At 51.3% G+C, this 26319-nt stretch overlaps 1 protein-coding gene across 2 annotated transcripts in view; it reads right to left on the reverse strand.

Annotated features, from left to right (window-relative positions):
• KCNG2 (potassium voltage-gated channel modifier subfamily G member 2) overlaps nucleotides 1–26319 on the reverse strand; it is a 79361-nt gene that overhangs the window by 46812 nt on the left and 6230 nt on the right. Inside the window, exon 2 of one of the 2 annotated variants that reach the window (XM_067698769.1) lies at nucleotides 3555–3773. The exons of the other annotated variant lie outside the window; for it this stretch is intronic. Coding sequence (XP_067554870.1) covers nucleotides 3555–3635 — 81 coding nt within the window. The 5' untranslated portion in view covers nucleotides 3636–3773. The remainder of the gene's footprint in view (nucleotides 1–3554; nucleotides 3774–26319) is intronic. 2 annotated transcript variants of the gene reach the window in all.

A 26319-nucleotide genomic window follows, 5' to 3' on the forward strand; every position in this document is an offset into this window, starting at 1 on the left:
AGAGATAAAGTTTTTGGTGTCACCAAGCAAAGTATTCTCCAGGAGAGATTTCTTTCCTTGTACAAAACAGACAGCTTCTTACTTGGAGAAGGTGACCTTTAAAATGAGACCCCTGGCTGTACCTGGGACGAGGGATCCATGCTGTTGGGCACCCCGCACCCCCCTGTGGCCCCCACGTCCCCGGCCTGTGCACACGCTGGTGGACTCCCAGCTGTCAGCACCTGTCTCTTTGCCGGACAGGCCACAGATGCTTGAGCCTTCGTGCTCCCCGGGGCAGCTCTTGCCATGGTGACATGAAGCCCCTGAGCCCCCGGTCCCCGGCCGGGCCTCAGTGCAGACTCGGGGTTAGGGCGTGGGGGTGGGGGGTGGGGGGTGGGGTGGGGTAGGGGTGGGGCATGTGGGTGGGGGTAGGGGTGGGGTGGGGTAGGGGGTGGGGTGTGGGGGTGGTGGGTGGTTTGGGGTAGGGGGTGGGGCATGGGGTGGGCTGGGGGGTGGGGACTGGGGTAGGGTGAGGCACGGGGGGAGGGTGGGGGGACCAGGCGCCCCGAGGGCACAGGAGGCCCCCAGATGCGTCCAAATGGTGGGTGTTTGATCTCAGCTGAAAAGCCAGTGGCTTTAGGATCTAAAACATTATTTCACACCGTAAATGTCGCCAGAGAGTTAATCCAGTGATTAAAGGCTCTGATAGACTGTTCCCTGCCTCAGTTCTGGTTCGGAACCTTTACAAGTTCAGTTCACACGCCACCTCCTCCCTCACCTCTTCTCACCCTCAGCCGCCCGGTGGTTTGCGGGAAAAGGGGGCCGTGACCCGGCCCTTCCACAAGGACCATTCCAGCCTCTCGGCTGGTCTCTCCTTCCAGGTACTGCTTTGCTTTACAGCTGAAATGCTTAACCTCTGAGCTGACACAGGTTCACGAGAACGAACACGTAAAACAGGCCATGTGACAGGATGGAAAAAGTGATCTAAATAAGAAATGCTTTTCTCCAACCAGCCAACTAGCAGATGACTGCGGCTGAGCTAGTTTAAAATAAAAATGCATCTAACCTCCTGACAGTAAGAGAGCAGAGGTTAATATTTCGTGAGCCACTGCCTTTTTTGTTTTTCAATTCTTATTGTCCTACCAAGACAAACATCGTATGAATTAAGATAAAAATCATCTATGGGTTAGAAACAAAGCTCCAAAGGCAAAGAACTAATTTTAAATAAAACATGATTCTTAGGAAGCTTCAGCCTTAAAGATACGTACTATTAGGATCATTCCTATCATTTCTTTCCAGTTGTTAAACTCCAGTGTGTTCAACTATTTTGTTTCGAAATGCATTTATATTCTATATGTCAAAGTTACACAAATTACAAAAGGCTTCTAAAGTGTATATATGAACAGAACTCAAGACTTGCTGATTAGATCGATCTAATTTTTAGCCATGTTGTTGACAGAAAGGCTGATGGTTATTTTTCAGTTATGATTTATGAGAACCACATATAATCTCCAAATCTGTAAGACACATTGACATTTGGTAACTCATAACTCTTATTCACAAAGCATGATGTATATATACAGCAGAGCTGCATATAATGGCCCTGAAGATTTTTCTTAAATTACACTTTCAATTTTGAGCTTGAAGAGATCCTTTTACCCAATTTGTCCAGTGGTAGCATCTCGCAGAACCGCAGGGTGCAGACACTGACACAGTCCAGACACAGCATCCATCACCACCACGGCCCCCGCAACCCACCTCCAGCCCTCCCAGCCCCACCCCCAAGCCTCACCCGGCCACCACTGGTCTGTTCTCTGTCCCTGTACTCCCGTCATCCCGAGAATGGTGTATGGAAGGACCTGCGCTGTTATGTAACCTTTGAGGATTGGCTCTTTCACTCAGCGTAATTCTCTGAAGACTCACCGGGTTGTTGCTGTATCAACAGTTCACGCCACGAGCTCTCATGGTGTGGATGCTCACAGCTCTTGAACCGCCCACGAGGTGAAGGACAGCTGGGTTCCTTCTACGATTTGGCTGTTACGAGCAAAGCTGCTATAAACATTTCCATAAAGGTTTTTTCCCCTCTCTGGGTTAAATAGCCAGTGGAGCAAAAGTTTTTACTTTTTTTTTTTTTTTTTTTTGCGGTACGCGGGCCTCTCACTGCTGTGGCCTCTCCGTTGCGGAGCACAGGCTCCGGACACGCAGGCTCAGCGGCCATGGCTCACGGGCCCAGCCGCTCCGCGGCATGTGTGATCTTCCCGGACCGGGACACGAAACCGCGTCCCCTGCATCGGCAGGCGGACTCCCAACCACTGCGCCACCAGGGAAGCCCCAAAAGTTTTTACTTTTGATAAAGTCTAATTTACATTTCTTTTTTCCTCACTGTGCTTTTGGTATCAAGAATGATGTGTATGATCCAACATCCCAAAGATTTTCTACTGTTATTTTTCTAAAGTTAATAGTTTTGCATTTTACATTTAAGTCGGACTTAATTTTTGTATAAGGTGTGGGACTTAGGTGCTCAGCAGGAAAATACGTCTACACCATCTTCCCGGAAGTGGAAGTCCCCAAAGATTTTGAAAGCAAGCTATAAAATGTTCGCTAATCTTGTGACTTATGATAGAGTCATTTACAAGAAATTCTGCCGGCTCTGGAAACAAGTTACAATAAAATAAAACCAATGTAATTTCTCCTCTAAAAATTTTACAATTTACTTAAATGATATGCTTGGAGCATCTAGCGTGTCTTCATGTTCTAGCTGCTCAGTATCTTACACATTTTTTGGAAGCCGTGTGTAAATATAAATATGTAAACAGATGTTTCAGGTGCCCATTGACTCTGATTTCTAAACAAATAGTTTTTCTAAAATTATTCTTAGAATAGCAGTCACTGAAAGTGGCTCTAGTCTCCCCAGCATGACTCGGAATTTTAATAGCAATCTTCACCCACATTCCACCCAATTCTGAGGGAACATCTGGCCTTGGTTCCAGCAGCTGTGACACCCGCCACCCACCTTGTACCGGTACCCGGTGGCGGAAATGTGCCAGTTCTCTCAAACCCCTCTGTTCAACCTCTGCCTTTTGGGGATTTGAAATCATAAGCCTAGACTGGGTTAATTTACCTCTAAGTGTTTATTAAGCTCAGATAGTTCTACTGAATAAATAGGAAAGACATATCCGATCTGCTCAGAGCGTGGACATGAACACGCCCAGCATAGCTTGTAGGCTCGTACAGCTAAACGCTTTCTCTTTCTACTGCAATCGCACTTCACCACCTGGGACCACGTCTTCCCACTGAAGAGCCGTTTCTCACCAGAAGCGGCTCATTTCTGATGGGAGCAGGCCAGGTCCAACGTGAGATCAGACACCGTGTGCCAGAAAGCAAGGCAGAGCTCCAGTGTCAAAGGGCATGTGTCAAAGGTCGAGGGTGGCACAGAAGGGCTCCTTCAGGCAGACTTTGAAAGTCTAAATACATAGTGACTGGACTTAACACACGAGTAAGTAAAGCCCTCAAGTCTATGGTACATACAGTATACACAGTGACAAAGAGAGGAAGAAAGAGAAAAATCAACTCACCGTCGGAAAACAAGACATCCGCACGGTGCTGGCTACCACGTCATCGAGAGGGGGGCGGGCTTCACGACGGGTGCGAACCATGTCCACCCCTAATCCCGTAGCCGAACTTGGTGCCAAGGGTCTGGGCTGTGGTGAAGGTGCAGCGGTCAGAGTCTCCAGCAGCCGGCCGGCTCTGCCCTGGGCAAGGACGAGCTCCAACAGGTGTCCAGACCCAAGTCCCTGCATCCGGAGGATACGGGAAGAGGGAGAGACAACTGGGGTCTTCAGAGTCAATGACCAGGGAAAATAAAAGGTGGGAGGGATGTTCTAGAATGTGGGGTAAAGGAGATCAAGAGACATAACCAAATGAAGTACATAAACCTTGATTAGATTTTATCCAAAAAACCTACAAAACACAGTTTTGGGACAACTGGGGAAATCTGAATTTGGACCTGATATATTCATTGTTGTTAACTTTCTTAGGTGTTACAGTGGAATTTGGTTACAGAAGAGAATGACCTTATTTTTAGTAGATGCATGCTTAACTATTCAGGGATAATTGTCTTGGTTTCTGTAAACTACTTCCAAATGGTTCATACATTGCATATATATATGGACACACACACATATATATACACACATTTCATATATATATATATATACATATATATATATATATACTTCCACACAGATGGCTAGGTTTTCACTGTACTACTCTTTCAACTTCTTTTTATGCTTGAAATTTTTCACTTAGAAAGAGCTAGGAAAGGCGCTTCCCTGGTGGCGCAGTGGTTGAGAATCCACCTGCCAATGCAGCGGACACAGGTTCGAGACCTGGTTGGGGAAGATCCCACATGCCACGGAGCAACTAAGCCCGTGCGCCACAACTACTGAGCCCGCTAGCCACAACTACTGAAGCCTGCGCGCCTAGAGCCCGTGCTCTGCAACAAGAGAAGCCACTGCAGTGAGAAGCCCGCGCGCAGCAACGAACAGTAGCCCCCGCTCACGGTAACCAGAGAAAGCCCGCGTGCAGCAATGAAGACCCAACGCAGCCAAAAATAAAATAAAATAAATAAATTTTAAAAAGGAGCTAGGAAAAAGCAGCCCCCTGCCAAAACCAACTAAACGTGATTCTAATGACATTACTTTTCTCCTCACAAAGCAGGAGGCAGAGCAACGTACGCCTCCATTTTTATTGAAGGAAACATTAATAATGGTTATGCTGTGTCAGCTGGGCTGGGCCACGGGTGCCCAGATATTTGGTCAAACACTTTTCTGGGTGTTTCCGCCGAGGCGTTTTTGAATGAGATTAACATCTAATCTGTAGAGTAAAGCAGACTGCCCTCCCTGACGTGGGTGTCTTACATCTTATGTCTTAGCATGAAGGTTTTTAAAGATACAAACCCTGCTATGTAGCCAAGCCCGCTGCCTCTCGGCCCTGCAAGGTCCCCCTCCCCCCTCCACCGACGCCCGACGCCGGGTCCCTGCTCCTGCTGCTGGTGGCGTTTCTGGGCTGGCAGCTTATGTCGGCTGTGGGTCACCCCACCTTCCTTTCCCTTCCTGGCGTCTGCCAGCTGCGCTAGGACAGAGCCCGCACACCCTCCGACACAGAGGCCCCGGTCAAGGACTCAGCTTTGCTTGTGTGGATCTGCCTTTGTGCTGTTTCAGTCAGAACCATCACTCAGAACCGACCACACTGGTCTTGACCACATGGGCCAAATGACTCTTTTACACATATTGACTTGTCCATCGTTCATTCACTTTTCAGCACACTTTGACCTGCTCCCAATGGCTCCTGCCCATCCGTGGGGAGTTCTGCAAAAGTTTGTTTCTTTTAAGATACTGTGGCCACAGATTTGGGTTTTGTTCTATAAACTCGTCCTTACTAATTTCTCACTTTGCAAACATCACTCACACCGTAGGTGTCGAAAGAAAAGCAATTAGAATCACAATGGAAATTCCCAAGGACCATAACAGTCACATCCAACGGCAGCAGGAGAGATTTAGGTTACGTGGCGAGAGAGCCTCCATTCATTATAAGCTTGAGAAACACTGAGAAAAGTTATACAACATCCTTCCCGGCCAGTTTTTAAGGGAAGTCGGGCCTCTGCCTGCCACACCGACGGGGAGGCGCCAGCTGGCAGGCGAGCAGGTGAGGCGGAAGCGGCCCAGCTCTCGCAGGGCCGGTGTGTGCTGCAATGTGGGGACAAAGCCAAGACTGTATTTCTTTGAAAACAACACACGTAAATGTGTGAACACCTCGTAAGCCTGCCAGGTGCTGCACACAGCGAGATTCCCGCATGTAGGCGGGAAAACCCGGGACGGAGCCAGAAGCCAGGTGCCGGGGCCAGTTACTCAAAAGTTACTTAAAATCTCTCAGGGTCTCAGGGTCCGGTCGGTGAATCAAGGGATTGGATGAGATGATCCCTAGGCCTCTTCCAGACTCAAGGTCCATAAGTACCAGACAAGAGTGGAAAAGATGGAAAGCCTAGCCTCTTGGAAAAAAGCAAAAGAGAGCGGGAAGAGGGAGGGGGGCAGTAGCAGCAAAGCCTGAAGAAGAGAGAGACCTGGGCAGGTGGGGGACACCTGGCGGCACGTAGACACAGTTCCACCGGGGGTTGGCACCCCCGACCACCAGCCCAACTTTCAGTCCGGGTCCTGGGACGAAATGATGTTTCCTCTGTGGCCTCCGTGTCCTGGGGTGAGGCAGCCCCGAGGAGAATGAGGTCGGCTGGAGCCTGGGGCACCCAGGGGACAAGGATGGGAGGGGACAGTGGACACAGGCTCTCTGGGGGCCCCGAGTTCTTCATTTTGCCACCACTCCACTCTTCTCTACTCAGAGCTCCTCGTGGCCATCTCTCTTTGTCTTTGTCTTTGTCTCTGTCTTTCTCTGTCTCTGTCTTTCTCTCTCTGTCTCTGTCTCCCTCCTTCCTCCCCAGCACAGCCTCAGGCTCCGGGGAGCTGTCCGGTGGCGACAGGCGTCCGAGTGGCTAGTCCATGCCGCTGGTTCTTTCCCCAAATCTCTGTCCTCCTCCCTCTTGTGCGTTAACCTCTGAGGAAATCGCTGTTTTCAGGTGTCCACATGTTGAGACTCTTTAGGCGATGGTTTTAATTCGATGAGCCCATTCTCCCCGGGGGCGTCTGGGCCACACGCAGGACCCTCTTACCGTTGGCTGGTTTCCCCGCGTCAGGGCTCATCCCAGGGAGCCCTCTTCCAGAGCTGCTGTCTCCCAGGCCGTCTGCCGGTGCTTCTCCAACCCCTGAAACGACAGGTCGGCCCTCCTTCGGGGCGCCGTGTCTGGACGTTGGTTGGTCACGGACTTCTTACAGAATCCGAGAAACACGGTTCACTGCCTCATAAAGCACACGGTCGGTCTGGGGGTCTGAGGACCCTCTGAGGTCTGCCGTGGTCACGGGGCCCCACGGTCCCGGGGGAATGTTTATTCCAATTACCCGCTTAACGACATCGTGATGGTCATTGTACTTCGCCCCAATCAACGTTCTCACTTGCGTCTCCAAGGTGTGCACACGCTCTGAGTGCAGGGCTTTGACAAGACAGATGGAAACATAATAGCTTCTCAGAACTTGTTCTTTTCTTATCTCCTCTCGGTCTCCCATCAGCGACCTAGACAGACACTCGGCGTATCGCTCCATAAATGTAAGAACTGTCACCTCCAGGCTCAAACGCAAGGCCCCTGACCACGTCTTCCCTGTTTCAGGGAGAGGATTCTTTCTGGAGGCCAGTGTGTGTCCTGTGCCCTCATCCCGCCTCACCTCCCCAATTATTCCCTCTTCCAGCCCCCCGTGGGCTCTTTCTAATCAGCAGAAGAGCAATTCACAGATGGACACCCCTGCCCCCAGTGCTAGCCGCTTCCGGCCCTGCCTGCTGGGCGAGAGTCTCCACCGTGCGCACCTGCCCCGGCCCCACAGAGCGCTCGGGGGATGAACAGCGCGTCCCTCTGGAAGCCTCCCCTCTCTGGGCCCACCCGGGGCTCCCCGGCTCGCCCCGCTGCCCCCATGGGCCCGACGCCCTCCTGGACGACCGTGAGCTATGCCCTTGCACGTTGTAAGTGAGCTGTCCCCGAGTGGAGGAGCCGCTGGGGCAGAAGCCCAGGGGTCACCAGGGCTCAGGCCACCTGCGCACCACTGTCAGCCGCCCGGAGCCCAGCTGACCCGTGTGTGCACTGCAGCACCTGCCCGTGGCCCAGGCCTCTGGGCGCGCCCAGGCCCCGGGCTCTGTTGCGTGATTCACAGGACGAACGATCACTTCAGAGGCGCCTGGGCCTCACCCTCAGCAGGGTCAGGGTCTCTGGACCCTCAGCATGAACCTCCTTATGGGCTTCAGTGTGTCTCCCTGTGCCTGTGAGCCTACGGGCTGGAAGAGCATCTTGCGTTCCAGGACAACGGTAACTGCTGGGTCTGCTTCAGGGTATAGCTGAGAGGATTCTAATTAGCACATCTGTATGCAGATGTCTGTTACATCCATTGTTTTCTCTGAAATAGCTATTTGCATAGGTGTTTTTGCTTCTGGAGCCCAGAAGAGGAGGGGGGCTTCCACCCAGCCTCGGAGCTGCGGCACCAGCGGGGGGAAGGGAGTCGCCCCATCCCTTACGCGTGGATTCCTGGTTTCCAGCCTGTGATTTGGAGGAAACATCGCCCCGAGGGAGGGGTTCACACTGGCATTCTGTCTCTCTGCAGCATTTCCCAAATCCATCCTGAGCACCCTCAGTGTGTCAAGGGGCCCCCAGTGGGTTTGTCCCCACCCCTATCAATTTCTAAACCCACATAATGAAAGCTCTTGAATGGTCTAAAATAGACCGCGGAGTTTGAGAGCCGCTGTCCTGAGCTAGCAAGCCCCCTGGCCCTGCCCCGCTGGTGGGGGCCTGAGCTCTCGCTGGGCCCCGGGGGGCTTCCTGAGCTAAGAGGCTGAGCCTGCGGTCCAGCCTGGCCCTGGACACCGACCCCAGAGCAGATGTTTGTACAGGACGGAGCTACTGAAACTGCAGTGAATGGAAAGATGATGGTTTGAAATTCTCGTGGGTCACAGCTGCTACCCGCTACCGCTCTCTGCCCATCACACAGGGGTCGGGGGCGGGGCGTCCCTGTGTGGACCAGTATCCCTGGCACCTGAGAGGAGGGGCTGCAGCTTGAGGGCACAGGGTTGGCCCAGACCAGCCCCCAGACCCTCCAACTCCAGCTCCGGGGCCCCTGGACTCTCTGGGGCCTTAAGTGAGGGTCACCAGGCTGGTCCCCAGAAGGAGGCCCAAGGCTTCCACTGCAATCCCATAAAAGACCAGAGGCCCCCAGTGATCCCATAAGAGCAGGCGGCCTCCTCACAGGCTCCAAACATCAGATCTCAGCTCCCTGAGCAGGAAGTGAACAAAGCAAAGTTTCTAGATAACTGAATTTTTACTTTTTAGTCAGGACAATTCTTAATTGGTAATTCCTTTTTCAAATCAATTTTATTAAACAAGTAATCATTCCCACACCTTCTGCAACAGAATGTGATGCATGTAACTGGACCTCCGCGTGAGCCCCTGAGAGGCTGTGGGGCACCGCTGTGCTGTCACCTTCTCCAGGGAGTCCCGACAGCAGGGGACTCCTGTGCACCCCGAACCCCTCACGGAAGGAGTAGCGCACCTCAGGAGAGGGGGTGCTGCCTACTCTCTGCAGAAATAAGTCTTCAATCCAAGTCTGAAGCGACTGCCTCACTGTGGAGACCTCACGCACCAGAAATTCTCTCTCCAGTTCGGCGCGGTGTCTCTGAAAATTATCAGAAACACCCCAACTAACTGCCCACGCAGAGGAGAGTGACCGAGTAACTACCACGGTCCACACCGTGAGCGACCAGCCGCTGCAAAGAGAACGAGGAAGATGTCTGCAGCCGGGCGTGATGACTTCCGGGACGTGTGTTCAGAGGCACATCTGGAGACGCACAGTCTAGTGAGGCAGAGGCATATAACACGCACAGGGCCTGCCTGTGCAGGAGACATTTAGGAAGGAGAAGCAGAAACCACAGGGACTGGTCCCCGGCTGGGCGGGTGGGGAGGACAGGGCGGGGGCCTCCCCTGAGCTCCCAGAGCCACACGCTCCACGTTCCCTTTGCCACCAACGACCAACAGCCAGGTGGGAGAGAAAACAGTACGAGCCTCACCGTAGGGGTGGGAGGAAGAGAGAACCCTCCCGAGAAGCGGTGGGAAACAGCATTGATGGCGGTGAGGTCACAGACAAGAGCCGGGCGTGCAAGGCTGTGCCGAGTAGGTAAACTCTCAGGCTGAGAACATCCTTCTGCAGTGTCAGCAACCGATATGCAAAGAAAAACTGGAATTGCAGACTCAGGAGATGAAGGAGAAACACAACCCAGACGTGGGGAGGGATCCGAGCGTCCTGGAGCACAAGTGAGAACGGGAGACCCTGGAACGGGCTTCAGCGCGGTCACCGTGCAGGACCAGCGTTGATTCCCTGGTTTCACTGTGTTTTTGCAGAAGATCTTAACATGAGGGGAAGCTCGGTGGGGATACAGGAGAACTCTGTGCTAATTTTTCAGCTGTTCTGGAAGTTTAAAATAGTTCAAATAAGAAGGTTTTTTTTAATCTAATTTTTTCTGTTTAAACCCTGAGGCACTGGAATGAAAAGCACCTTGAGTCTGAACTTGATGAGTTTCACTTCAGCCTTCACACCCCCTCCCCAGGTATCAGCGCTGGGATCTCCTCAAAGGCCAAACCCCCAGACACTCAGCCCACTTCCAGCGTGGCCTCTGACACTTTCTGCAGAAACCAGAAACCGTCCAAAATTCCCATGAAACACCAGAGACTCGAACAGCCAATCTTACGAAAGAAGAGCAAAGTTGGAGGACTCACGCTCCAATTTCAGAACATACCACAAAACTGCAGTAACTAAGAGGGTGGTCCTGGCACGTGGGCATCATCGAGAGCCCAAGACAAAGCCTCACGATCACAGTCAGTTGATTTAGACACAGGTGCCGGGTCCACTCAATGTGGAAAGGACAGTCTTGTTAACAAATGGTGCTGGGAACACTGGACAGTCACGTGCAAAAGGATGAACTTGAACCCCCACCTTACACCACATGTAACACTTCACTCAAAATGGGTCAGTGATCTAAGTTTAAGAGCTAAAACTATAAAAATGAAATAAGAATGGGGCCAAATCTTCACGATCTTCAATCTGGCAATGCTTAAATATGACACAAAAAGCATACGCAGCAACATCTAAAAATAGATCAACTGGACTTGATTAAAATTAGACTTTGGTGCATGGAAAGACTCCATCAGCAGAGTGAAAAGACAACCCACAGAACAGGAGAAAATATATGCAAATCGCATACCTCATCAGGGTTTAATATCGAGAATATATAAAGAGTCCTGACAACTCAACAACAAAAAGAGAAACAACCCAGTTTTAAAATGGGCAAAGCACTTGAATAGACATTTCTCCAAAGAAGGCAAACAGCCAAAAAGCACATGAAAAGATGCCACACATCCTTAGTCCCTGGGGAAATGCAAACCAAACTCACAGTGAGATTCTATGGGAATGACTTTAGTCAGACAGACAGACAGTGGCAAGCACTGACTGGAATGTGGAGAAACTGGATGCCTACACAGCGCTGGTGGGAATGTAAAATGGTGCAGGCTCGGTGGAAAACAGTTTGATGGTTTCTCAAAAAAGTAAACACAGAATTACCATATGACCCGGCAATTCCACTCCTAAGTATATACCAAAATAATCGAAAGAAGGGACTCCAACAGTTATATGTCAGCCAATGTCTGCAGCAGCATTATTCCCAATAGCCAAATTGGGAGCAACCCTCAACAGATGAACAAATAAACAATGCGGTCCACCCACGTAAGGGGATATTTCTCAGCCACAGAAAGACATGAAGTACCGACACCTGCTACAACATGGGTAAGTCCTGAAATCGTTGTGCTAAGCGAAATAAGGCAAACACAAAAGGACAATATTGTATGAAACAGCTAGAAGAGGCAAATTTGTATAGACAGAAAGTAGACTAGAAGTTACCAGGGGATGGGGTTTCCCTCGTGGCACAGTGGTTAAGAATCTGCCTGCCAATGCAGGGGACACGGGTTCGAGCCCTGGTCCGGGAAGATCCCACGTTCTGCGGAGCAACTAAGCCCGTGCGCCACAACTACTGAGCCTGCGCTCTAGAGCCCACGGGCCACAACTACTGAAGCCTGCGAGCCTAGAGCCTGTGCTCCGCAATAAGAGAAGCCACCGCCATGAGAAGCCCACGCACCGTAACTAGAGAAAGCCTGCACGCAGCAACGAAGACCCAACGCAACCAAAAATAAATAAAATAAATTAAAAAAAAAAAGAAGTTACCAGGGGTTGAAGAAGGGAAATAGGGAATTATTGCTTAATGGGCACAGGGTCTGTCTGGGGTGATAAAAAAATCCTGAAAATAGTGGTGATGGTCACACAGCACGGTGAGTGTAGTTAACGCCACAACAGTACAATGTAAAATGGTTGAAACAGCCAGCTCTACGCTTTACACGGTGGGGAGCCTCCAGCTGTGGCCTGAGCTGACTCGCGACCCTGACCGGTGACACGGCCCCGGCGCGGCCCAGCCAGAGCGGACAGCAGGCGCCGGCTGCACACTGCCGTGTAGACCGCGCGCTCAGCGTGGCACCCGGTGCGGACCCACAGCCGTGAGTGACGGGGCCTGGGGTGAGCATGGAGGAGCCCTCCCCATCTGCTCACACGCTGTGGCCTGAGCCCCAGCTGTACCCGATCGGCCACCAGGGAAGTTCCCAGGACAGTGAGGCCGAGTGTCCTGCCCCAGGGCAGGTGCCCGGGACAGCCAGGCGGTGCCGGCGGCGGACCCAGGCAGCCATGGCCCGCGGGGTCCTGCCTGCGTTGTCCTGCTCAGCGTCCCTCTGCCGGCTCCTCCCATAGCCAGTGCCCTGTGGGCATGTGGCCTCGTCCGCTGGCCTCCCCACGTGGCCGCTGCCCCTCGCTGGGCTCGGGTCAAGGGGGTCTCACCTACCCGCCGCCCCCCCCCCCCCGCCATGGCAGAGCTCTCTGCTCTTCTTACTTTGCTTCTTTCATCTCTTGAGTATTTGCAGATGCCTCAGTTTCTTGTTTGACACATGGTCACTGAGGTGCTATATCGCCAGGCACCAGGCTGGGCCCTGGGCTCTGAGGGGCTGGACCGAGAGTCACAGGTGATTCCAGAAGCCTGGCCAGACCTCGGGCTGCTGGACACCCACCTCTGCTCCCTGGGAGCGGCTCACCCTGCAAGCGGCACGCAGAGCACCGCGCCAGCCCTCCGGAGTCTCCAGGACAAGGTTCTGTCTGGGGACACAGAGGCTCTGCAGGTTCCGGCTGGGTCAGCATCGCACGTCCCCAGAGGTGATGACTTAGCTGCTCTGGCAGCAGCCCACATTCTCCGTAATTAGGACCCCTTAGGAGACGCCTTCGCAGCCCTTAAGTGATTTTGAGGGGGAGCCCCCGCTGTGACTTCAGGCTTCAGAAAACAACATTTTTAGAAGAAATGCTGCTTCCTGTCAGCAATGGGAAGACTTTTTCCCCCTTCTCCTTTATCCACAGCTGCTATAGATAAAAATGGGTCAAAATAAGTAAAAACTGACATCCTGCTCCTGCAGTCACGAGGGCCCCCTGCCACGCGGAGGCCCCTGCCATGTGGAGGCCCCTGTCACGTGGAGGCCCCTGCCACGTGGAGGCCCCTGCCACGTGGAGGCCCCCTGCCACGTGGAGGCCCTGTGCGCCCCCCTTCAATGGGGCACCAGCCATGAGGCTCCTGAAGGGACCAGGCATCAGTCAGTGATGGGAGACCCCTTCCTGGGAAACATCTGTGCTGGTTACATTTTCTCCTCTGGGAAGTCAGTTCCTCGGAGGCAAAGGGCACTAGCAGTAAGGATGTGTCCCAGTCGTGGTCCCACCTCACTGGACAGGGTTCACAGGGGACACGGCTGGACCAGAGGCGGAGCGGGGCTCCATCCTCAGTGGAAGCCCAGAGGACCTCCGGGCAGAAGCAGCGGGTGGAGGCTCTGCAGCAGGGCCCCAGGAGGTGGGCCGTGTGGGGGAGGGCCGGGGATGGGGGCGTGGGCGGGCGCACAGTGCCTGAAAGGGCTGCTGGTGTGGCCCCTGCTTTACAAGCTGGGCTGTATCCAGGCCCGGCCGTTGTAAATGAAAGAAACTTCCACGTACAAGATACTTAGGGATACACCCGACCAAGGAGGTAAAAGCCCGTTCCCTGAGAACTACAAAAGGCTGATAAAGGGAGTGAAAGAAGACACAAATAATTAGAAATGCATCCCGTGTTCACGGACTGAAAGACGTAATATGATTATGATATCTACACGGCCCAGAGCGATCTGCAGCTTCAGTGCAACCCCTGTCAAACCCCAATGAGGTTTCTTGCAGAAATAGGAGAGCCGTCCTGAAGTTCATGTGGGACCTCAAGGGCCCCGAAATAGACAAGACAATCTTGAAAAGGAACAAAGGTGGAGGCCTCACCCTTCCTGATTTCAAAACTTACTACAAAGCTGCAGCCAACAAAACAGTACAGCACTGGCACAAAGACGGTTTATGACCAACAGAACGAATCGAGAACCCTGAAATCCACCCTCGAATACGCGCTTAAATGGTGCCAAGACCGTTCAATGCGGAAGACCATCTGCAACAAACAGTGTTGGGAAAACTGGATATCTGTATGCAAAAAAAAAAAAAAAAAAATTAAAAATAGAGTCACTGTATGATCCAATAATGCCAGTTCTGTGTATCTACCCAGAAGAATTGAAAGCAGGGACTCAAACAGATACTTGTGCGCCCACGTTCACAGCAGCGCGGTTCACAACAGCCAAAGGTGGAAGCAACCCAGGTGTCCAGGGAATGTTATAAGGTTACGTTATAAAAAGGAAAGAAATTCCGCTACAACGTGGACCAACCTTGAGAACACCATGCTAAGTGAGAGAAGCCAGTCACAAAAGGGCAAACATTGTAGGAGGTCCCTTGAGGAGTTAAATTCAGGGACCGAAAGCGGGGTTGGGGGGGCTGGGGGAGGGGAGGAGGAGTGAGTGCTTCACGGGGACAGAGTCACCTGGAAAATGAGGAAGTTCTGGAGACGGAGATGGGGATGGTTACACAAGAATTCAAATGCATCTAATGCCACTGAACTGTACACTTAAAAATTGTTAAAATGGTAAATTTTACGTTACGTATAGTTTACTGCAATTAGCCATGTAGTTGCCTAGATCTTATCACTGATTAGTTTTCAGATTACAGGGATCATGAAGAAAGCACTGTTTAGACGCCCAAAACATGAAACTTCGGTCATGTTTAAGGAACCCTGGCCGTGGCATCTGTACTTTCCTTTTGGTACACCCGGTGGTTCCTCACGCTTTCCTATTTCCATTGTTTTTCCTCAGCTAAAATGTCCCTCTCAGAAGCCTGCTTCGGAACACCCGGAGCAGACTGTGCGCAGTTCACGTTCGCAGTGATGCGCACGAGATTCCTGGAAAAACCCGCTGTCTTGTGTTGTGAGGTCACAAGCAGGGACTCTCAGCCCTCCCAGAAACTGACAACTACCCCCTTCCTAGGGGGCTGCCCCACTGCTCTCCTGGGGGCTCACAAGCTTGCGGCGTCTGAGGGGCGCGAGGGTGTCCCCGTGGGACCACAGCTGGCAGCTGTGCCACTTCTCCCAGGAGGCGGTGGGAACCGGGGCTGGAGGCTGACCTGGACTCAGCACAGAGGAGGCTATTCTGGGAGGCCTCAGGGTCTCCTGCATGGGTCAGCCTGCCGACAGGTTCAGCTCCGGTCCTCCTTGGCCTGCACCCCGAGACCCCCTCCTTCCCCTCCCAGCTGTGTCCCCCTCCCCAGGTCACACTCCTGCTCCCACTGAGGCTGTGCTCAGGGGCCCTTGGGGAATTGCCAGGGTCGGGCACCTGCCCAGATACTTGAGCTTTAACCTGTGGGATTACCCACAGATGAACGTGTCAGCCCCTTCACCACGATGCCTACAGTCTGAATAACTAATCAGTGACAAGACCACAAGCACCTTGTTCTTCTGAAATTATTCAGGGTAAATAATAAAGGAGCGCAGCTGATGAAGCCACAGAGGCCAGAGGCCCCGAGTCTCCACCCTCCGTCTGCGCCCAAAGCTGGGCCGCAGGTGTCACACCTGCTGTCCTCCCATCAAGGTCAACACCTGCCGCGCGGTTCCGGAAACCCAGCCAAGAAAGACTTAAGGGCTCTTGCCTCCAGCCCGGGGTCCGAGGGTCGAGGCCTCTTCCTCGAGAGCTATGTGACATTTGCAAGTCGACTGCCTACCCTGTGTCCGTTTCTCCACCCGCGACGGCGAGTGGCAGTGACGGCGCCCGTATCACCGGGTAGGGAACCAGCGAGGCCATCGCTGTTCCTTCCAGGCAGTGCCATCACCTTCCTACAGCCCAGATGTGACCATTTCTACGATGACAACAAAGCCCTCGTGTTTGCCTGTGGGACTGCAGGCAGGTCCTGCCAACGGGCAGCTGCTCTCCGATGGCCCAGGGGTACCCAGGCCCTCGGGCCAGTTCTGAATGAGGCGTCCAGATCAGGTGAGGCTTGTGTGGAAGCACAGCAGGAAACTCCGTTGACTGGGGAGGGGCTGCCGCACACGACGATCTACTTGGGGTGAACTGGTATCATTTAATTTTTATACAGCTTGCTGTTAACAGAGGCCCCAAAATAAACAGTTGTGCCACTTGCTTCAAGAACATTTTCTCTTCGGTTCAAATAGTTTCTTTTTTTTAATATATATATATATATATTTAAAATGTATTTATTTTTGGCTGCGTTGGGTCTTCGTTGCTGCGCGCAAGCTTTCTCTAGTTGCGGCGAGCGGGGGCTACTCTTCGTTGTGGTGCGCAAGCTTCTCATTGCGGTAGCTTCTCTTGTTGCGGAGCACGGGCTCTAGGCGTGCGGGCTTCAGTACCTGTGGCACGCGGGCTCAGTAGTTGTGGCGCACGGGCTTAGTTGCTCCGCGGCATGTGGGATCTTCCCGGACCAGGGCTCGAACCTGTGTCCCCCGCATTGACAGGCGGATTCGTAACCACTGCGCCACCAGGGAAGGGAAGCCCCCAAATAGTTTCTTACCCTACCAATGCACACTTGTTCTAAGAGGTCGGGAGAGCTGGTGGGGGGGCGGGGATGAAGAGGAAGCAGGGCGCGGCCCAACAGGCCCAGGGCAGCCCCGAGGGAGGGGACTCCACGACCCGGGCGCCTCACCTGTGGGTCCCACCCAGCGGGTTCCGTCGGCACCTCCATAGGGCGGCCCGGATGGACCTGGGGTGGGAGAACAAATGGGGGTGCACTGCCCCTCGCAATCACGACTGGGATGACGGCCAAGCAGCGCCCAAGTCTTCCTGGGGGTGTGCGGCAGAGGCAGCGAGCAGGTCCCTCGGAGCAGCCGCAGCCAGGAGGGGGCAGGGGGCTGGGCGCCGCTCCCGCCAGAACCTTCCGTCAGGGAAGAGCCCACAGCCTGATCCTAGCAGCTTCCTGGCAGCCCTCCCGGCACTGGGCCTTTCCAGTGGCCGCCTTCCAGGGGACACGCAGGGCTGCCGGACCCTGTCTCGGGTATGTGGTACCCTGAGCGTCGCAGGGTCCTAAGGAGGTTCCGAACTTTTCACGGGAGGATGTGAATGTACGTGGTTCCCAGCATCCCGAGTCCCCGAGACGACACGCCCCGCCCCTGAGCCCCCGCCCAACCCACCCCATGCGATCCAGCTTCTTCGACGGGACTAGAGGGTTAATTTCGCCCAAACAGAGCACTACGATCCCACTGCGATCCAGCTCCCAGCAATGAGGGAGGCAGCTGTGCCTCGTCCACCCTGCAAAAGCCCCAGGTGTCACTGGTCAGCTGCTGGATGCAGAGGAGGTCTGTCAGAAAGGCGTGGGACGAGACTTCCCACCACGGACGCAACACTTTTCTTTTCAGCCACAAAAAGGATATGTTTTGATGTTTCTTATTCATCTCTACATTAATTTGCATAAATGAGTCTTAGAAGTTCATCTTCATAAAGAATAATGTTCCAAGTATAAAACTAAGCCATGGGAAAAGTGGAAAATTGGACAGTGCGATAACATAGAAGGAAGAACTACCTTTAATCCCATCACCACTGACAGCCGTCGTAGAGCCGGGGGTCCGCCCCCACGTTCTTTCCGTATTCTGACACAGGTGGCTGAGTTGACCTCCGGCTGCTGGCAGCTGCGGTGGGCATGGTGCCCGGCGGGGAGGGAGATGGACGGGTGGGTGCCTGCAGGCCCTGCGTCCACAGCAGGAGAGGCAAGAGAGCCCCCGGGGGAACACTGGAGCTCACACGTCCTCGGACTACACAGTTCTCCTCTTTGCTCCCTCCCAGTCAGACAGGAAGGCTGAGCAAGGCTTCCACGCAGGGGTCTGGCTGGTGGGACGGGGTCGGTGGGCAGCGAGGGCTGTAGGGAAATGCCCACATTTTCGCTAAATCGTGGTTCCCTCCTTGGCGCCGGGAACCCCATGGAAATAGGACGTTGGCTCTCCTTTGATGCCACTCCAAGTCCTACCTAAGCTCTCCTGACTGCCTGTAAGCGTGTGGGTGGACACTGGGGAGGGGTACGGGGCCATTACCCTCCCTCAGCACTGCCCTATCACTGGACACTATTTCACTGGTACTTTACAGCTAGACACTGTATGAAGGCTGCAGAGAACACCCTTTGCCTATTAAAGTCATTTTCTCTGAGAAGCCTTCCCCACCCCCAATAGAAATATATATTAAAGTATATTACTAACGAACACATAAATAGATTTTTCATTGTAAAAAGTGTTTTTACTCAGCGAATTCCCCGGAGATTCATCCAAGCTACCGCGTGTATCAATAGGTCACTCCTATTTTATTGCAAGTAGTATTTCATGGTGTGGATGGACCACAGTTAACCACTCACCCGCAGAAAGAATCTGGGTTGTACCCAGTTTTTGATTATTACAAACAGAACTGCAATAAACTGTCGTGTACAGGCTTTTATGTGAACAGAAGTTGTCATTTCTCTGGGATAAATGCCCAGGAGTGCAACCGCTGGGTCATATTGTAGTTGCATAATCGATTTCATAAAAAATCGCCAAACAAATTTCCACGGTGATTGTACCATTTTACATTCCCACCAGCGATGTACGAGAGATCATTTCTCCACGTCCTTGTCAGCATTTGGTGTATATTTTTAATTTATTTTGATAAGTGTGTAGTGAAACCCTTTTGTGGCTTTAATTTGCTTTTCTCTAGTGGCTAACGATGGTGAACACCTTTCACGTGCTTCTTTACCATCTTTATATCCTCTTCAGTGAAATAACTGTTCATGTATTTTGCTCATTTTTAATTGGATATTTTTGGTTTTGTTGTTGTTGTTGGCTACTGAGTTCTGAGAATCCTTTATATACCACAGATTTGGGTCCTTTACTGGATGTGTGGTTTGCAAACATTGTCTCCCACTCTGTAGCTTTTCCTTTCATGCTCTTCAAAGGGTCTTTGGAAAAGCAGTTTTTAATTCTGATGAGGTCCCATTTATCAAGTCTACCTTCTACAGACCATGCTTTTGGTGTCAAGTCTAATAACTTTTTGCCTAACCCTAAATCCAGACGATTCTCTCCTATTTTTTTCTAAAAGTCTTACAGTTTTACATTAAAGTCTGTGATCCATTTTTGAGTTAATTTTTAAAACATGTATTTTATTGAAATATAACTGAGTTACAGTGTTGTGTTTGAGTTGATTTTTTTTTTTTTTCCTTTTTGCGGTACGCGGGCCTCTCACTGTTGTGGCCTCTCCCGTTGCAGAGCACAGGCTCCGGACGCGCAGGCTCAGCGGCCACGGCTCACGGGCCCAGCCGCTCCGCGGCATGTGGGATCTCCCCGGACCGGGGCACGAACCCGCGTCCCCTGCATCGGCAGGTGGACTCTCCACCACTGCGCCACCAGGGAAGCCCCTGTTTGAGTTGATTTTTATAGAAGGTGTGAAGTTAAGGATAAGTTCTTTTTTTCTCCTGTGGATGACCAACTGAACTGCCATTTGTTGAAAAGGCTACGCTTCCTCCTCTGAGCTGGTTTTGTAACTTCATTGAAGATCAGTTAGGTGTACCTGTGTGGGTCCACTACTGGGTTCCGTGTTCTACGCATCTGTCTGTCCCTCTGCCAGCATCACATTGTCTTATTACTGGAGCTATATAGTGAGCATTAATATTGGGTAGAGTAATTATCCACTTTATCCTTCTTTTTCAAGATTGTTTTAGCTATGTTAGAGTCTGTGCCTTTCCATATGAATTTTAGAATAAGCTGTACATGTCTACAAAAATTCTTGTTGGGGTTTTGATAGATATCGTATTAAACCCATAGATCAGTTTGAGAAGAATAGACAACTGTACTGTGCAGAGCCTTCTAGTCCATGAACATGGTATGCCGTCCTATCGTTCAGGTCTTCTTTGACATCTTTCATCCGCATTTTATAAACTGCAGCATATGGACCCTGTAAGTGTTTTGCATCATTCATACCTAAGTATTTAATTTTCTTTCAAGTGACTGTAATGGTCTTGTGTTTTTAACTGGTTTCACACATGAATTGTTGGTATACAGAAATGTGAGTGATTTTTGTGTCTTAATATCTTACCCTGTGACCTTGCTGTATTCACTTACTGGTTCTAGGAGGTTTCTTGGTACATTCCTTGGAATTTTCTACACAGATAATCATGGCACCTGCAAAGAGGGGTAGTTATATTTCTTCCTTTCTGAACTGTGTGCCTTTTATTTCCTTTTCTTGCTTTATTTAACTTTCAGTACTAGGTTGAGAGGAGACGCCTTTGCCTTGTTCCTGATCTGAGGGGGAAAACATTCAGCCATTCACCATTAAGTATGATGTTAGCTGTATGTTTTTTTCAGGTGCTGTTTATCAAGTTGAGGATCTATTTCTACTTTTCTGAGAGTTTTCATTATTAGTGGGTGTTGTATTTTATCAAATGCTTTTTCTGCATCAGTTGATGTGATTATATATCTGTTCTGTTGATAAGGTGAATTATACGGACTGATTTTTGAATGTTGAACCACACTTGCATACCTGGATTAAATCTCACTTGGTCCAGTAACTTTATGCATCACTAGATTCAAAGTGCCAATATTTTGTTTAGGATTTTGTGTCCTAGTTCATGAATGATATTGATCTGCAGTTCTCTTTTTTGTGTGTTGTCTTTGTCTAATGTGGTCTCCAGGTAATGCTAACCTCAAAGAGATTTAGAAAGTGTTCCCTCCTTTTTGTTAAATGTTTGGTAGGATTAATTCTTTTTTTTTTTTTTGTGGTACGCGGGCCTCTCACTCTTGTGGCCTCTCCCGTTGTGGAGCACAGGCTCCGGACGCACAGGCTCAGCAGCCATGGCTCACGGGCCCAGCCGCTCCGTGGCATGCGGGATCTTCCCGGACCGGGGCACGAACCCGTGTCCCCAGCATCGGCAGGCGGACTCGCAACCACTGCGCCAGCAGGGAAGCCCTGGTAGGAGTAATTCTTTTTTGAATGTTTGGTAGAATTTTCCAGTGAAACCCCCAGGACCTGGAGATTTCTTTTCTTTAGGAGTTCTTAAAGAATTAACACAATTTAAAAAGTTATATTATTGATACAGTATCATATATAGAGATCTTTCCTCTTTTCTAATATAAGCATTTTAGCGCTATCAATTTTCCTCAGCACTGCTTTGGCTGCATTCCACATGTTTTGATTTGTTGTGTCTTCATTTCCTTTCAGTGCTATATTTTTTAAAATTTGAGACTTCCTCTTTGACATATGAATTGTTTATGTGTGTTATTAATTCCCAAGAATTTAGAGATTTTTCTGTCATTTTTCTGCTCTGCTCCTTGAGTCTGTAGGTTTGTATTTTTTGTCAAGTTTGAGAGGTTTTCAGGCATTCTTTATTCAAACACTTTTTCAGTCCCATTCCCTTTCTTCTCTCCTTCTGAGGCCTGATGATAAAAATGTTGATATTTTTGTTATTTTCCCACAGGTCCCTATGACTCTGTTCATTTTTATTTTCAGTCTTTTTTTTCTCTCTGTTGTTGAGACTGGTCAGTTTTGATTAGTCTCAGGTTCACTGATTTTATCCTCTGTTATGTCCTCTCTACTTTTGACCCCATGCAGCAAGTTTTTAAATTCAATTATTGTATTTTTCACTTCTATAATTTCTTTGTATTTTTTTTATAACTTGCATTTCTTTGCTGAAATTTTCTGGGTTTTTTTTGTTTGTTTGTTTCAGGAAAACCCATAATTGCTTGGTGAAGCATTTTTGTGAAGGCTGCTATAGAAGACTAGTCAGATAATTCCAACATCTGATTCATCTCTGTATTTATTGATGGTCTTTTTTCAGTCAGGTTTTGATATTTCTGGTTCTTGGTATGATGAGCGATTTTTTTTTTTTTGTATCAGAGATACTTTTGGACGTTCTTTTGCATGTTGAATCCTATTGTTCCAGCTCCATTTGTTGAAGAAACTATTCTTTCCCCACTAAATGGTCTTGGCTCCTCTGTTGAAAATCAACCTCCACAGATTATGGGGTTCATTTCCAGACTCCCCACTCTATTCCATTAATCTATACATCTCTTCTTATGCCAAGACCACACCATTTTGATTACTGTTGTTTTGAAGTAAGTTTCAATAAGTAGTAAGTGTGAGTCCTCCAACCTTGTTCTTCTTTTTCAAGATTTTTTTTACTTACCTGGGTCCTTTGCAATTCCATATGAATTTTAGGACCAGCCATTTCTGCAAACAGGAAGTAGGGATTTTGACAGGGAGCATACTGAATCTGCAGGGCAGTTTGGGGAGTACTGACACTTTGACAATGTTAAGCCTTCCAATCCATGAACACAAGACGTCTCTCCATTTATTCAGGTCTTTAATTTCTTTGTATTTTTCAGCGTACAAGTACTTCCTTGGTTAAATGTATTCCTAAGTATTTTATTCTTTTTGATGCTGTTATAAATGGAGTTGTTTTCTTAATTTCCTTTTCAGATTGTTCAATGCTAGTGTATAGAAACACAACCAGCTTTTGAGTGTTGTTGAAGTTCTGGTTTGTTTTTATAACAGTCGTTGCTGATGGATATCACCCACCACTTCTGAGGTTGGAAGGTCCTGTCCCTCCAGAGACTTTAAATAGTAACTTCTAGATTTTTCTAGTTTGTTTTAAAATGTTTGCTTTCCGTATGTACTGCCTCTACTCAGTATCTGGTATTGGATGACGTCGAAGTCGGTCCCCTCTTACTGGTTGAGCCACGGCCCCAGCATCCTGGTCAGCCTGCCCTGCTCTCTGGAGTGCTAGGGTGAGCCTCCCTCAGTGCCATGGAGCCCCACCCCATGTCCCAGGAGAGCCTGTGCCCCGTCACGACTGTCACATTCCCGACACGGGCGTCTTTCTCCAGCCTCTCCTGTCTCTTTCCCAACGCTTCCTTTCTAAGTTTCTCTTTTTGTCCCTCTTTACTTTGATTTTTTTCTTTTAGACTATTTCCAAGTTCCTCCTCTTTTTGAAATACTAGCTTCTGCCCTAAGACAGAAAGGCCTTTTGCCTAAGAAGCCCCACACTGGGTGCCGACAGTGCTTCCTGCCTGCTCTCCTCCCTGCAAGGCCATGGGGGTTGTTTCCACGCCACACACAGGGACAGCAGTCGTGTGAGCAGTGTGGGACCAGACTGAACCCGGCCACAGGTGCCTGAGTGACATGGACACTGACCACCAGCTCAGCGACCTCACCATCCCTGGAGGCTGGGCGCCCATGATGCAGGAGGAGGGGTTGGAAACCACAGCAGTGAGTCACGGAGGCAGGGAGGCTGGGCCCCAAGTCGGCGGGCGTTCGGCGAGACTCCTGTTAACAGTGCCTGGGAGAAGTGAAGGCTCCTGCTCTAGGCTGGGACGCCTAGAGGTACCATCTGGAGGTGTCATCAGTGGGTCCGAGTGCCCGCCCTGCTGTGAGGGAGGGATGGCAGGGATGCCCCGTCAGGTGCCCGTGTGCCGGGGTGTCTGCGTGGGGCTGGGGCCGCACACCAGGCTCTCAAGCGCAGACTCCAGCCCGGGTCTGGGGCCTCACAACCACGGAGGCTAGAAAGGATTGTGAGTCAGCAAATGTGAGCCTTGGCCCCTCAGTCGGGAGCTGTGTGGCCTTGAGCTCATCACTCAGATGTTTCTTATCATCCAATGGAGGAAACGACCCGCCAAGGACCTCTGGCGGCAGGGCTTGTCCCCCCAGCGAGAGGACATCTGGGTGATGACATCCGCAGGCAGACGGAGCCCCGAGACGCAGGAGTCACATGGACAGTGAGGACAGACAAGCCCCGGGGGGCACAGACCTCTCAAAACACACCCCCAGAGGCCCCGCTGTTGGGGGAGCAGAGAACGGCCGCCCGCCGCCTGCAGACCCCAGGCGCCGACCCAAACTCGAGGTCTGAGCCCAGGGCCGTGACTGATGGCGGGCAGGTCAGTTTCCTTGTCCTTGGGGTGAGTCTCCCCGAGTTCCTTCCAGCTCAACACCTGGGAGTCTCAAGTGGCCCAGGTTTGGGGCTAATTCTAATATTTAAACATGATAAAGGTGAGGGAGTTCAGCCTTGAGGCTCTACGCGGAGCCTAGACCCGTGGGGAGGGTGAAGAAGGAAATGCTGCAGAGCTCAGGTCAGTAACTTCTCATTCTGGCCCCGAGCCAACGACAGTTTTGCAAACAGATGCCCACACTGTCCTGTTTGTCCTCCATTAACATCGCCTTCACCTGCCTGAAACGGGGCTTGTAAGCCCTTACTCTGGTCTCACCACCAAAGGGGCAGCGGGACGCCCCTTCACAGGCCGGGGGTGGGGGAGCCGCGTGCCAAGGCCTCCTCCCCGCAGCCGTGAGTGGCGCCAACTGACGATTCTGGGGCCCTTCTTCTCCAGCCCGAGCTGGGCGGCGCGTTGTGTGTGCGGACAGAATGATTCCTGTTCCCCAGGGCCGCGGGGGTGGGAGGGCAGGCCGCACCTGGCCCAGGGCCGCACGGGCTGCAGGGCAGGTGCAGTGAGAGGCCGACTGAGTACCGAGTGCGGACAAAGGGCCTCGCTGGGCAGCCTCCCTGCACTGGGGGTGCAGAGTGGAGGGGGACGGGGGCAGCCCCAGGGCAGGCGTGTGGCCTGAAGACGGCCGCATGCCGCTCAGTGGGGACACGTCTCAAAGTCGCCTACATTCCCCCCACGTACCGACACCAAGAAGAGGTCTGTGAGCCACACAGGCGCACACGGGCCACCCAGCTCAGAGCCCCCAACCCCCGGGCGCCACTCCAGGTCTCCAGGCCGCGTGGCTCACGGGGTGTTGCCTGGAGATTTCTCTAAGGGTCTCCCCTGCCCGCCAGGCTTGTGCATGCGTGTGTGTGTGTATGTGTGGGTGTGTACACATGTGGGTGGGTATGTATGTGTGCATACATGTATACGTGTGTGTCGATGTGCCTGCGTGTAGGTGTATATGTGGGTGTGTACACGCGTGTATGGATGTGCATGTGTGTGTGGCTGCGTCCATCCTCCTGTATCTGTACACATCTCCTCCACAACTGGACTCCAGATGCTCAGCACAGAACCCAGCTCACTGTGAACACTCAGAGACGTCTGCTGGGCCCTGCAGCACAGACACAGCCATGTGGCCAAGGCCAGAGGGTGGGCGCCCAAGTGCTGGTGCTCGCACAGCCGGTGGCCCACTGCAGGGCTGGAGGTAAACGCAAACAGCGTGGGCAAACGGTGGTCCGGGAGGAAGCACACGCCAAAAACGGGAGAAGCGAGGCCGCCACAGAGAAACAGAGGACAGGAGGAAAAGGCAGCGGGGGAAGAAGCACAGCCTTCCTGGGAGACAGACGGGACAACCGAGGCAGCAATGACCCCTGAAAACACACGCAGGAAACCAGGCGTCTCCCGGTGCGGGACATGCAGGGACATGCGTGACAAACAGCCCAGGAGCCGGCCAGCTCGGTGGCAACACACGTCCCGATTCACACTTTCTCCTGCGCGAGTGTTTTGTAACGACCCCGTGGTACCTTCCGACAGAAAGACCTTGGCATTGGAAACGCAGAGATTAAGATTCGAAATGTGATGAGAGTCAAGGTGATGTGCAGGGAACTCCAGCACAACTTTCCCGAGAAACCATCTGGCGTCATGGATGAAAAGCCTGAGAGCTGTGACCAAATGAAACGCCTTCTGAAGATAAAGATGTCTATTATAGAATATTGAGAAATGAGAAACAACCCACATGGCCAACAATAGAAGGAAACACAAACACATTTTGACAAATCCACCCAAAAATATTCAATTTAACAAGTGAAAACATGAAGACATAAAATGATCCCAAATGCTTGTGTGAGAGTGTGTGTACGTGGGACTGTGGGTGGTAATTCTGTATATAAACCCTGAAAGAAGGACATATCCTAACGAATCAGTAGCCGTTCCTCTAGGAGTGGAATTACACAAGCTTGGACATATCCTAACAATCAGTAGCCGGTCCCTCTAGGAGTGGAATTACACAAGCTTCTTCTTAAACTTATGCTTCTCTTTAATCTATGTTTCCAGTTCCTCTATGATAAAAATGTACTTCTTTCATGGTGAAATAGCAGGTATTTTTAGTCGCATTTGTCGTATCTGGAAACACGAGGAGCCACCTTTCCACTTGCTCCTCGGGCTTGGAACGGGCTTCTTTATGGTCGCGTTCCCTTCGGTGTGAAATAATCTCTTCACATAAAAGGGCGTCAGCCCAGACGTGAC

This window comes from Pseudorca crassidens, chromosome 12 (genome assembly GCF_039906515.1).
Source record: "Pseudorca crassidens isolate mPseCra1 chromosome 12, mPseCra1.hap1, whole genome shotgun sequence".
Classification (NCBI taxonomy): Eukaryota; Metazoa; Chordata; class Mammalia; order Artiodactyla; family Delphinidae; genus Pseudorca; species Pseudorca crassidens.